The sequence below is a fragment of the Mastomys coucha genome, unplaced genomic scaffold (genome assembly GCF_008632895.1).
Source record: "Mastomys coucha isolate ucsf_1 unplaced genomic scaffold, UCSF_Mcou_1 pScaffold15, whole genome shotgun sequence".
Classification (NCBI taxonomy): domain Eukaryota; kingdom Metazoa; phylum Chordata; class Mammalia; order Rodentia; family Muridae; genus Mastomys; species Mastomys coucha.
Window position 1 is genome coordinate 20,320,096 of NW_022196897.1, and position 13,722 is coordinate 20,333,817.

The following is a 13,722-nucleotide window of genomic DNA, read 5'->3' on the forward strand; positions in this document are numbered from 1 at the left end:
GAACACTGCAGGAAGACCTGGCACGAGAGAGACAACTGCAAAGGTTTTCCCTGCTGCAAGGCTGAACCTCTGCGAGACAGGCAGAAAGTAAAGCAAGCAAGCCTGTCAAGGGAAGGCCAGGCGCTTGACTCTGAGCAGAGAGCTCCAGGTCAGTGTGTGCTGGAGCCCTATGCAGCCAGTGAGGCTGCAGGGGGAACCCTGGTAGGGGCCCAGTGTTTAATGGGGCTGAAACTTAGTATTTCAGAGTCTTTCGTTAAGGAGAAAGAACTGGTACCTCAAACCTACAATCAGAGCAGCTGAGAGGTGGAGGCAGGAGGATGGAGTTCGAGGTCAGCTCTATGGTATAGAGCAAGATTGTCTCAAATGAAACAAAAGCGGGGAGGGGGGGGGAAACCCACAAAAACCTAGGCACTACTCCAACAGATGGGATCCTTGGAGTCAAGACACGTGTCTCCTCCCTAGCACAGAGGCCCAGTACTGGATAAGCCCCGGGGGCAGGAAAACCCTGGAAGTCCCTCTGAAAATCTTCCAGCTCTTCCTCCTTTCCGATGGCCGGGGCAGCCAGGAGACAGGGTTGGACCAGGCTGCTACAGGGATGGTAGAAAGACAAGCTGTATAGCCTCTTGGTACCCTTGCCTGTGGAGCCCAGTAAGGCTGCGGCGCAAATCCCAGATTGATGCTGGAAAGACAGGGCTTTGCCTGACTTTAAACCTGGAATCCAGTGAAGTGCACCATGAAGTGCATTGTGCTTCGGTGAATGTCCCTCATCTCTTACGCGATTCCACAGGTGCTCCCTGAGATCGGCATCATTCTAACAGAAAGTTACGTGAGAGCTACTCAGCATGGTTTTTAATAACAAAAATATTTACTTTTGGAGGGGCAGGGAGCATGCCTATGGTCAGAGGACAACTTGGGGTAGTTTGGTGTCTCCTTTCAACAGTGGGTCTGAGGACTGGAGCCACTGAGCCATCTTGCTGGCCACTCCCGTGTTAAGACTGTCCCGTAATTGTCTATAGCTTTAGGAATTAATTCCCATGTAGTCTTCCAATGTCTCGACAGAATGGTTTGGAAAGCTTTTCTTGTTGATGGACATCTGTACTGTTTCCAGCTTCTGAATGCTGCAGATGAAGCTGCTATGAGCCATGGACAGGTTTCTGTGGTATTTATTTAGTGTAGGAATGTTCTACTTGCATGTACATCTGTGTATCATGTGCAAAATGGTGCCAATAGAGGCCAGAATTGGGCACTGGATTCCCTGGAACTAGAGTTAAAGATAGTTTTTGTTATTTATTTGTTTGTTTGTTTGTTTATTTATTGAGACAGGGTTTCTCTGTATAGCCCTGGTTGTCCTGGAACTCACTCTGTAGTGACCTCGAACTCAGAAATCTGCCTGCCTGTGCCTCCCAAGTGCTGGGATTAAAGGTGTGTGCCACCACTGCCTGGCTATTAATTTACTTTTAAGATTTGTGTGTGTGAGTGTAGATGTGGAGGCCAGAGGACAACTTGTGAGAGTTATTATGCTGGTTCCTCCCAGTCTGTGCCTTGTCCCCTCAGTGGAAGGTTCTGGGTGACAGGAACCAGACTTTACTCAGGTATGTACATCACTCAGAAAAAAAAGGAATCAGGGAGATGGACTTAAGAGCTTTGGCAAGAATTAGGATCAGGATCAAGCGGGCAGCAGGGCAGCTGTCATGAGCAGTGAGGTCCCAGGTCTCACAGACAGGACTAGAATGAGAGGTTAGGCAGGAACAGGGTACTGTTGATGACCCAACAGTTTTTAGCTTAAGTCTTCAGAAGAATGGGGTCACCTTTCGTTGGTGTGACAAAGATGGAGATGCAGCTCTTGGAGGAAAGTAAGAACATGTATGTGACATTTCAATGATCACCAGCTGTTCCAGTGGAAAGGGTGAGCTTGTGTAATGCAGGGACTCATCTACAAGTGCAAGTGCAAAGTGAGAGTCCTCTAACAAAGCTCTGAGATGGCCTGGTGGGTGTGACGGAGACAGGTCTGAGCTGCCCAGACCTCTAACACCCAGGAGCCCTGGCCAAAAGCAGTCTGGTGCCTGGAGACCATGTGAAAAATAAGCTCCCAGCAGGAAGGGGAAGCCCTTGTCACAGACCCCCAATCTAATTAATACCCACTAAAGGCGAAGTGCCTCCCTAGAGATGAGATTGCAACCATGCAGTCAGTGGATGACGAAAATGTTAATGTCCCCTAGAACCCAAGCCCAGAACAGAAAAACCTTGGCTCCATTGTCACATTTGAAGCGACTTTATTAGAAGGCTGCTTGCCTTTGACAAACTCCAGTTACAGCATAGACTATGCAGACCGGTGATTTTTGCATTGATCTTGCATCCTATTTGGATTTTCCTCATCAGGCCATTCTGGGGCAATGGAGGCACAATTGCCAAGTAGCCAGCTGGCCACTCATTGAGCATGGGCAGTTGCGGGCCAGGAGGGAGACCAGGTCACAGGTTGGGGAAGGCAGGCCACACTGTCCTTCAGTCCTCGCCCTCACACCAGATCCCTGGTGAAGCACCTCACTTGCCTTCTTGTTCCAAAAGGGCAAAATAAAGAAATCCTCCCGGTCCAGAAAAGAATGTCAAGCTGTGACCTTTCCCACTACCCAACAAGCCCAAGGGGTACTCCCGTGCCTTTCCCTCTGCTTCCGGTGAGACAGACGCGCTGTCAGTGTGGGCAGCAGGCAAGGTCACTTTGTGGCCACTTTTCCATCTTGTTTCCCCATGCCCCACCAGGCGATGACAGGAAGATACAATCAACCATAAACATAAATATGAATAAAAAAATGAACTTGAAAATGACAGGCTATTAATTAAACAAATCTATAAAAATAGTTAGGACATAACTCTGTTCAAATAAATACAAAATAAATAGGCTCCAAGCAGAGTGGTACACGTGTGGAATGTGAGGCTGGTCCCACTTGGCCCCAGAGGGTCCTCAGAACAGACTTGAGGGCAAGCAAACTACCTGCCCCGGGCTCACAGTAAGTGTGGCACTTGCAGTGTCCAGCTTGTCCTTCTGCACCAAATCCTTTACCCAGTCAGACATAATTAAGGCCTTCAGTGTCTTTTTCTTCTCATCAGGGCAGCAGATGTGGGGAAGATACCCTGACCACCCTCACACCACAGAGCTGAGCAATGAGTGTGGGCATGAGTTGGTGCCAGTCCTGACAGGGCTTAGGGGTAGCTTAGAGGACATTAGGCCCATGCAGGCAGCACAGATCCTCTGGTTTCCAGATCCTAGCATTAGCTTTCAGCAAAGCCATGCACCATGGTGTCAGGCAGCCAGTGCCTGAGTACCTGGGCACATCCAGGTGGCCTTGCTGGTGAGCTCAGCATAGGCAAAGACATAATGGTATTTTTTCAGCTTCCCGTACCACAGGTCCACATGGATGCTGCAGCGTGGAAAACAGATTTGGAAGAGCAGCACTGAGGGAAGATGGACAGAAGGACAAGAAAGAGTGGGGACAGGCCCACTTTCTACCACAGCGCATCAGTAGAAAGATATGAGGGGCACAGGAACGCTCTTTGGACCAGAGGGATGCCGTGGCTGAGGTCCGGCTGCGTGAACGAGATGGAAGAACTAAGCTGGCATCCAAGCTCGCTATCTGGCAGGCACTGCGGAAAATGTCCTGCCTCTAGTGCAGGAGCCCACATCTTGCTGACCCTTGGACCCCAAGGAACATCCACAGGTCTTCCTTGGAAGAGACACAAAGGTCTGCCAGGGCAGCAGGACCAGCCCAGAGCTTGCCAGCTCCCTGCCCGTCCCCTGTGGTATCCTGGGTTTCACAGCTTGGGTAAGTCAGCTTAGTGTTGGCACATTCACAGAATGAGGCGGCTGCACACCCTGGGCTGCAGCCCAGGGTCACCAAGTCCGCCACCCTCCCGTCACCGAGACTGTACGCCCAGGGTGATCTTCAGGTTCTCATAGACCACGTAGCTGATGCTCACAGCTGGAATCACCTTCATGAAGTTGGGGGCCAGCCCCCGGTATAGCCCAAAGGCCCCCTCAGTCCGTAGAATCTGTTTGAAGAGGCTGCTCATGGTTACCTCAGGTGCGCCCTCAATGGAGGCTGTGGGAGAGAGGCCACTGGTCAGATGCCATCTGTCGCCCACACCAACTGCTAGGGACATGAACGCCAGACCAGGACTAGCCTTACCTTGTGCCTGCATCCGGGTCCTGACCAGAGCTAGTGGGTAGCTGGCCAGCTGGCCACAGGTACTGGAGATGGTGCCACAAGCCAGAAGAACAAACACGCCAGGGTCTGCGCTGTTTACTGCGTAGCGCTGTAGCCAGGTATTCTTCAATGTCTAGAGGGAAATCGGATACAGAAGTCAGCCTTAAAGAGCCAGTGTGGGAGACACACACTGGGGGGTGGGACACCTACTGGAGCCACAGGAAAGCTGCTTCCTATCACATGGGATCTGAGATGCCAAAGTAACCTGATTCACTTGGCCTGGGCCTTGCTGAACTCCTGACTTGCCTGCCTTTGCCATCCATAGTCACTTGAGGTTCTTGGCTAGGACAGGAAGACGAATGAGGGTAGAGGGAGCGCAATGTTCCCACACAGAGCACCTGGCTCTGTGCTCTCATGTGTGTGGAGATATGTGAGCCCCCAGTGGCCACTGTTCTTGGGTCTGCCGCTGAACCTCTGGACCCTAAAAGGGTACAGAACCTGGGACGGAGTTTGGGCTTGCTGTGCAGAAGGTGGAGTGTGACAGGAAACCACTGCAGTAAAGAGATGACTGCTACCTCTCACCTAAGCATCTCTACCACAGAGGGTGCTGGCACCAGGATGGGCCTTTATTTCCCTCCCTGTCCCAGGCCCTATTCCCAAGAGGGCCTCACCTCATAGACAGCTAGGTCGATGCCAGCATAGGGGATGATTCCCAGCATGTTGGGGATGTAGCCTTTGTAGAAGGCAGCTACACCCTCTTTAGCCAAGATTCTCCTGGCACAGTCCAGCATGCCGGAATACTGGCCCGTTTTCCGCAGGGCCATTCGGGTCTTCAGAACCTGCAATGAGAGTGTCAGGAAGCATGAACACAGCCTATTCCTCCTTGTGTGGCACGTGTATTGCCCACTCCAGGACTAGGGACCTTACCTCCATTGGGTAGATACTACTCTGAGCAATGGCCCCAGCCAGGGAGCCTGCCACAAGTCGCTCGTGGATCCTCAGCGTCTCCTGATCACTGCCAACAAGGCGTTTCATCTAAAATAGGAAAAAACAAAGGGCTGCACCCAGGGGGGCCACAGCACTTCAGGCCCCACGCTTCCTCTTACAGCCAGCTTTGGATGAGACCTGTGACCCTGAAGCTACCTATGCTGTCCCCAAATGGAAGGAGGTAGTAAGAGAGCTGGGGTCATGCCCAGGCCATTGATCTTGCTGACCTCTGGGTACAAACACTGGCTCTAATTTCAGGGACCCCAGGCCAGCAGATACTGCATAAGCAGCAGCCAGCTGGCAACCCTCTCCCAGGTCCTCACCTGCTCATATGCCATGAATTTGATGGCCGACTCAGGGGCGATTTTGAGGACATTGATGCCATTGCCCCGCCAGAGTGACTTGGCTCCCCCTTCTCGAATCATCTGTGTAAATCCACCTATGATGCACATGTTGTTGCTGCGGGAGGCATGGACCTGAGGACGACAAGAGATCAGAGGGACTCAGCAGGACTGAGGGAAGACTCCACTGTCTACCCTGGGAGGAGCCTTTTTGGAGAACCTCCTCAGAGAGGCTCTTCCCTCTGAGTAATTCAATTTCATGTCCTGCGGTTCGGCAGGCATGGCCAGGTGTTTTTTATTATTTTGGTTTATTTTATTTAATTAGTTTTTGCCAGGCTCTCATACTATATAGTTCAGGCTGGCCTTGATTTTTCATCCTTCCCGAGTGCTAGGATTAGAGGTATGCCCCACCAACCCAGAGAGGGCAGCTCTTGATCTCTCTCTCTCTATCCCTAGAATTCTGTTAAAAATGGAGTAAGAGGGAACTATTCATGCTTCTATTTTCTCATAGGCTCTGGAAGGAGAAATGGATGCACCCAGGGGTCATCAAGCTGGGAGGAGGGGCCAACACACACTAGATTAACCGTAAAGCTCTTCTAAATCTTTTGCATCGTTCTGTTTCTGGAAGATAAAGGGAGATCTCACTTAGTTAATTATGCCAAGGGGGATGGGGTGGTGCCTGCAAAGCTTTAACTCCAACTCCATTAGCTGCGGTGGGTGGGAAGTTCAGGCTTTTAAAGCAGAGCCCAGCTGAGGGAGGGAGGGGAAGCTGAGTCACCAATGAACCATGGGTAAAAATCTGCTCGCTTTCCTAGTCACCTGCATGAGCACCTTCAGTCTGTCTAGGGGGTTTCTGGGGGATGTGGTGTTTCTGGGTAGGCCTCCTGGCACAGAAAGTGCCAGACAGAAGCAAAATGGGGTAACTGGTCACTGTTCAGACAGACATCAAAGTCCACCAGTGTCCTCATGTGGGTCATTTCACAATGCTTCCCTGACATCAGACAAGCTTATCTCTGTGCTGCGGACGTGGAGTTGCATGCTCAGCCAAGGTAAGGGCACCGCTTCTTGATGGCCTCTAGGTCATGCAAGGATCTGCTCCCCCTGCCCTCTGTGGCAGAGGCATCTTATTCATCCTGAGATGCACTTAAGGAATCAGGTTGTGCTATGAGCCAAGAAACAAGCCAAGTAAGGTGATATGCAGCTTATGTTTCTCTGATAAAATTAGACCAGCCAAACGCAAAGGTTACCTAGGCCTGGATCTACCGGTGCCTGCAAAGCATTAACTCCAACTCCATTAGCTGCGGTGGGTGGGAAGTTCAGGCTTTGATAGCAAGGACCCAGCTGAGGGAGGGTGGGGAAGCTGAGACACCAATGAACCATGGGTAAAAATTTGCTGCTTTCCTGCTCACCTGCATGAGCACCTTCAGTCTGTCCAGGGGGGCAGTGCAGGTTCTGGAAACTGCGCCTGCCCCACCTCCTGCCACTAGGTGCCTCCACCACATCCCCGTCTGCCTCTCCTCCACCGTGAACTCATCTGGGACTGTCAGATTCTCACCGACATCGAAGATCTATGGGGAAGACAAGCAGAGACATAGCCAACTTTACTCATGACATCCTGGCCGTGGTCACTGCCTTTCACTCTCTCATGTGGCCACACAAATGGTGAAGATGGCAGGAACTCTCCCTTTGCCCCGACAGTACTGCAGCTCTTGGCCTGGACATGGTCAAGAAAGGAGCAGGTAATGACTGGGGAGACGTTACAATGCTGCTGGGTTGCCCTTTTAAAGGAAGCTCCTGGAACTTCCCGAAAGGACTTTAGGGCTAGACTACATGGATAAGATGGGTACAAACCCTGCAACCTGATACAGAACCAGACTGCCAGCAGAACAAAGTGTTATGCAAGGACTAGGCAAGCAGGGTGCTATGCTGCCTGCGTAATACCTTCTCTCTGGAACTGGTCCCAGCCAGCTCTGCTGACCTCTGGGCTGCAGGCCAGAGACAGGCTAGCTGTTCTGAACCCTAGAATCAGCCACTTACTTTCACCCAAGAAGCTCTGACCAGGCATTGTGGATGCAGGGAGGATACGGCAGGGGTAGTCCAGCCAAGAACACCAGAAATCTTTTAAGTAAGACCAACATTTCTAGTTGTGGATCCACATCTGTCTTTCTGAATGTGGGCCATGCTAACAGAGTGAAGACAGTATGCAGACCCTACAGGGCATGCTAATTAAAACCAAACCCAAAAAATCAGAGTCTAACTCTGTAGCCCAGGCTGGCCTTTAACTCATGGGGCTCCTCTGTCTCAGCCAAAACATGTATTTTTTGCTATATAGAGAAATGATACTAAAAATGAAATGCAGGGAGGTGGAGGGATCTGTAGCAAGGCTTCATCCCCAATCCCGTGGAGGACAGACTGTCTGCGTGTGGGAGAATCGGCAATATAGGAGAACGAGATATTTGGAGTGGTCTGTGAAGCAGCATGTGGGACTGGGAAGTTATGCCCAGCAAAGGGTCAAGGGTTTAGGCTGGTCACTGTATGGAAGTAGGAGCAGCATGTGGCTGGCAAAGGAGGGACAACATCTTAGTGTATCATCAGGACCCACACACAGGCCTGGATGGGGACGGAACGAGAGATGCCAGATGGCTGCCTGAGAGGACAGTGGATATGCTGCCTCACCGTCGAGTGCTTCCAGTACAGGATGATCTCTGGGATGTTCTCCACAGGGTGCAGAAGGTGGTAGTCCCTCCACTCGTTCCAGTCAATAGTCATCGTGCCATTCTTATCCATACTGTAAGCAGAAGTGTGGTTACTCGCACGTGTCATACCAACCTGCCAGTTGTGTGCCCCACCACCTGGATGGGATGAAGGCAGGTGCCACAGCCACCCAGGACACTTAAGGCACCTTGCCCATGAGAAAGGGCAAGATGGCACCATACCCCATTTTCCACAAAATGGAGATGTGCTGGCCCACAGGAACCCCATTCTGATCAGGGAGGGAGGCGACCACAGGGGGACACAGGTACTTACTAGGTGACAGGGCCCCAGAAGTGGCCCGTCCGTATTCTGACAGACAGACAAAGGAGGATGCAAAGGAGAAAGGAGAAACAACACAAATAAATGCGCTGAGCAGGTTAGTAAAGCAAGCACACACCCAAAGACACCAGGGGCCAGCACAGCACAAGGAAGTGGGCAGAACTGGGCTCCTGGGGTTGCTGTCCCTGTGACCAGGCGGCTTTCAGGCCAGCCAGGTACAAACTGTTCTACTCGCAGGGCTTTCCAGCAGCCCTCTGTTCACAAGTGAGCCATCTCTCTGGCCAGCATATGTGGCTGCAGAGTAAAGAATAAGCTACTAGCAGCAGCCCACACATGGTACAAGTCCCTCCCCATCAGGCAGAATAAGTGCTCTTGTCATTTTAAGGGTTGCTGGCAGTGGACTAATTCCAGATCTGTGACTCTTCCGTGAGAGCAGGGCCGCAGCCTCAGGAGAAGCCTGCTTTGGGAAGGGCCTCTTAGCCCTCCTTCTAAACACAGGGCCAGTCAGGGATGCAGGTCAACAGCGAACAGCACATGGGTTAGTCCAAAAGCCATTAAAGCTTCCCACAGAACAAAGCTCATCCACACCCACTCACCTCTTAAGAATCTTCTCTGCCTGCTGCTCAGAGATCTTGACACCCAGGTCCCGCAGGGACTGCATGATCTCCTGAGCATCGATTCGTCCTGTGACAACAAGATCCATGAGTAGGGTCCAGCATTTGGTAAGCCAAAGCCTGCCCGGCAGAGGAGCTACAGCCAAACTCACCATCATTCTTTTTATCCAGACTCTTGAACACCAGTCTCAGTTTTTTCTCATGATCTTGGAGGTAATGTACAAACTCTTCAAAGTCCAGTTGCCCATCAAGGTCCTTGTCACCTGCTTGCACAATTTTCTAGAAAACCAAAGTAAAGACTTGAGATGTTACTCACTAGCCTCTTATCACCACAGGGAAATAACTGTTCTCCACAATGACCCAAGATGTCCTATCTCTAAGGATATATCAAGCCCATGGAAATCATAGGGCATCATGTCCATTTACCTATACACCCAAAGGCTACCCAGAAGCCAAGCAAGGTCCCACCCTGCTCTGGTGAAGAGATACTCCTAGGAGAAAGCCTTGAGAGGCCAGCAGGGCAGCCAGGTGCTTGCTCTTTCCAACATTCCCCAGACCAGCTTGTTCCACAACCAGGGTCAGTGTAACAAGTGCTTCTCTCCTACAGCAGCACTCCTGGCTGAGAGGTGGGGATAGCCTTGGGATCTAGAGTCCCTTAGGAACCTGCTATTTGCTCCACCCCCTGTGTGGCATTAGCCCAGTAATAATTTGGTGATGAGGGTAAAGGTTCAGACAATGCCTACTTGGCAGAAACGTTGCCAGGGAACACTCTGGAGGATATAGAGACAGACAGGAGGAGCCAAGGGCAACTATTCTTGGGTTCATGCTTGACGACACTGCCAGTCTGGTCCATGGTCTCGGGGATACCACCTATGACCAAGCCCAGATTCCCAACCAGGCACTGAATGCCAGGTTAGCTTTACTAGTTTAGTAACCCTGATCTGCAGCAGCGCTGTCTGCAGTCTTCGGTGAGCTGTGCTCGGCAGCTGTAACACCAGCTGGATGCAAAACAGCTGGAGCTCTCCACTCAGTGAGGGAATTGGGGGGTATGTGAAAGGCTCTACTGAGGTCTGTCGGTCTATCTATCTACCTACCTACCTATCTATCTATCTATCTAATTTACTGGGGAGAGCACTTTAAATCAAAAAACAGAGAATCTCCTAAGGAAAATGTTTCTCGATTCTCTCATGTACAAATCCATTCACTAGTCAAATTAACACACTAGGTCAAAGAGTTTTGAGCTGGCTAGGGTTTAGAAACTGATGGAACACTGGCTAGGTTGCATTCTCAAAAGGCAGTCATCAAGGTTTCCCTCTTACTTAGCCCCTGATTTTTGGCGGGAGGGTAGACATCTATCCCAAGGAGCCAACCATGTGAAGGGTGAGGCTGGCATGTGGGACAGATGGAATGCACCTTATCTGCTAACTGGGATTATGTTAATGTCTCAACAACATCTGTGCTCTTAGCCAAGGGTCACCACCCCAGATGTCAAGTAGAAAGGGAAAAGTCTTATATGCCATTCAGGGAGGAGGCACACAGAATTCTATCTCTTGTCCCTGGGTTACCTGCCACCAAAGTACTCTGTCCTGGGGTAGTGTCCCATGACATAGACCACCCACAACTATGCAAACTGTACCCTAATTAAAAATACTCTCCAACGGTTTGCCCTGTATCAGTGGGTATGGTAATCCACACCTATAATCCCAGCACTAAAGAGGCTTAGGCAGGAGGACTTCTGAGAGTTGGAGGTCATCCTGGTCTACACAACAAGATCCTGTCTGAAGAAATGCCAAGTGGTGGCACATGGCTTTAATTCCAACACTAGGGAGCCAGAGAAGGGCAGATAGATCTCTTTGAGTACCAGGCCAGCCAGGGATAGAGACATTGCCTTAAAAAGCAGGAAGGGGGAAGGAGACTTGCTTCTTCCCCCTTTACAGCCACCCCACTGTGTGTGTCTCCATTCTGAGATGCACAAAACCACACAACCAGGGCTGGGGGATAGCAAAGTTCAGTTATCACACAAGGGCCAAGATCACTGCTGCCATTCTGTTCCCTGGGGCACCTAAGCACTCAAAAGTCCAAGAGGGAAGGCTGCCTATATCCCGGCCTCTCCTTCCCAGCGTGCCTCTGCACACTGCCCTGGAGTCACAGAACTCCCACAGCAACGAGACAGCCCAGGACTCTATGACATCCTGGACATTTTGGGAGGCTTGATCTGTGCCAATCTCCTATCTAGAGATTCCATCTCCCACAAAGTTCCTTCCCTCCCAGTCCAGGAAATTACACAAAACCCAGCCATTCCCATGACAGTGACGTAGAACTGTTGGCCACAGCCACAGAGGGCCGGGGAAACACCTACATTTCAGACATTCTTTCCTCTAGGCCAGGAAGTCATGCCTAGGTACCATTCATCTCTCCACTCAAAACCAGTTCCTGCCTGCCCCTCATGGCACCTGCTCAGAATACAGACCTGCTTCCATTGGCGGTAGGTGGAGAACTCTTGAGAGGGGATAAAGACACTGAGTTTGAAGATAGATTTCAGCTCGGCAGGAAGCCCCTTAGACTCAAAGTATTGGAACTCAGTTTGAGCCTCCCCGGCGATGGGCACATACAGGCACAGGCAGAGCATGCTGGTGAGACCTGGTGCTCAGCCACTGCCAGGAGCAAGTGCTGGCAGAAGTCAAGACTGGGAAATGCCCGGGTTCCCAGGAAACTAGCACAAGATATACCGGCCTCTGCTGTCACTGGCTGCTTAAATCCTGCCCTTTTACTTAATTGAAAAAAAAATTCCGCCCACTGTAAGTACAGCCAGCAGCCAATGAGCACAGTCCTCAGCAGCCGGCAGTATCAGGTTGCTCAAAAGCAGAAGAGCAAAGATCAGGACTGACGTCACTGCTTGCAGAGTTAACTCTTGGAGCCCAGGCAGCAGGCACTGCCTAGGGTTGCAGTCCATGCCCAAACAAACCTTCACCCCAGCAGTCAACCCCTCCAAATAAACAAACAGCCAAGTGTCTGTTTTCATACAAGGTCTTCAAATGCGTCACACTATAGCAGCTTTCTCTTCTTAGTAAATCATTCCCAATTGAAAACTCAGTGAAAATAGAGACTGAATCAGAGACGTTGAAAATTGACCCAGGCTACTGAAAGAGAGAAATCTGAAGGCCACGTCCCCAGCTGTCCTGAAACACAGACCAGACAATCCACAAGCATGCAGTACCTGGGAATCGCTTCCATCAATCACTGGGGTTAGCCAAGGCTGAGACTTACAGTTGTCAAAGCCCATGCCCACTGAAAACACTTGAAACCTCAGTCTGATGGTAGCCCTGAGAATTCTGCTGTACCACCCTGAAACCTTTTAAAATGAACTACAATTAAATGAACCAGGCCTATTGGCTCACAACTACAATCCCAGCATTCTGGATCTCCAGAAGTTCAGGCCCTCCTAAACTACATATTAAAACCTGTCTAAAGCGGGTGGGATGGAGGCTCGGGGGTCCAATGCTTGTTTGTCACACAGAAGACTATGTTCTGAGTTTACCTAGACTAGCTGGGAACTGCCTGAGAGATTAGTGAAGCACACCTCTGGGTGTGTCCGTGTGATTCCAGAGAAGATTAGCCAAGAAGGGGGATTTACCCTGAGAGCAGAATGGGGCTCCAGATGGAGTAAGGGGGTAGAACAGAAAGCCAGCTGCTGTAGGCTTGCTCTCTTCTCTCTGATTCCCCACCATCATGATGGAGCCAAGACAAACCCTTAAACTGTTTCACAGTAACATAAATCTGACCAGTTGTTGGGCATGGTGACTCAGGCCTGTAATCCTAGCCCTCAGAAGGCCAAGTAAGACTGTTGAGAGTTCAAAGCTAGCCTGGGTTACAGTGTAAAACTATCTCAGAAACTAATAAAATGACTAGAACAAGCCTTACTCACCAGTCCGAAGAGGGGGAGAATGAAATTAAACTGGACCCCTCACCTACGCTCATTGCAAATGCTTGTTCCGTGGTTGTGGCCAATCCCATTATCACTGTGTCCACTGCCAGCCCAGCTGGAGAGCCACACTAGAGAGAGTGCTGGAAGGATCTGATTCTTTTATTTTACTTTAAAATTGTATTTGTAACTGTGTGTGTGTGTGCGCGTGCGTGTGTGCGCGAGAGTGTGCACGCAGATATCCTCAGAGGCCAGAGGCACCCTAGACCTAGATTCACAGGTGGTTGTGAGCAGCATGGTGTGGGTGCTGGAAACTCAGGCCCTCTGCAAAAGCAGCACATGCTCTGAACTTCTGAGCCATCTTTTCAGCCCCCGGATACATCATTACTGAGGACGATTCCTTACATGCCTGCCTGCCTTCTCTTTCCATTCCTTCCTTCCCTAGAGATGAGAGTTGCTGAGGGCGAGATCACGTCACTGTGACAGGACGAATTGGTTCCACCCCCATTCCTTCTACAATGTATCCCCCATTCCTTCCTAATATAGATGAAAGCCGCCTCATTCCTGGGATGCATTAAAATGGATAGCTACCATTTGGGGATCAGCAAAAGTGAGAGGATTTTCAA

The 13,722-nt window shown here is 50.6% G+C and overlaps 1 protein-coding gene across 8 annotated transcripts in view; it reads right to left on the reverse strand.

The window, feature by feature from the left end:
• Positions 1-2,256: 2,256 nt before the first annotated feature.
• Slc25a25 (solute carrier family 25 member 25) overlaps positions 2,257-13,722 on the reverse strand; it is a 35,861-nt gene continuing 24,395 nt past the window's right edge. For 2 of the 8 annotated variants that reach the window (XM_031369827.1, XM_031369829.1), the window contains exons 2-11: positions 9,327-9,453; positions 9,157-9,244; positions 8,555-8,590; positions 8,204-8,315; positions 6,937-7,095; positions 5,510-5,662; positions 5,127-5,234; positions 4,871-5,038; positions 4,182-4,332; positions 2,257-4,094 (exon numbers count right to left, since the gene is read on the reverse strand). In XM_031369827.1, the coding sequence (XP_031225687.1) occupies positions 3,910-4,094; positions 4,182-4,332; positions 4,871-5,038; positions 5,127-5,234; positions 5,510-5,662; positions 6,937-7,095; positions 8,204-8,315; positions 8,555-8,590; positions 9,157-9,244; positions 9,327-9,453 (1,287 nt within the window). In that variant the 3' untranslated portion in view covers positions 2,257-3,909. Of the gene's footprint in view, positions 4,095-4,181; positions 4,333-4,870; positions 5,039-5,126; positions 5,235-5,509; positions 5,663-6,936; positions 7,096-8,203; positions 8,316-8,554; positions 8,591-9,156; positions 9,245-9,326; positions 9,454-11,644; positions 13,303-13,722 lie in introns of those variants that run through there. The other 6 variants (XM_031369834.1, XM_031369830.1, XM_031369833.1 and 3 more) reach the window with 5 other exon arrangements.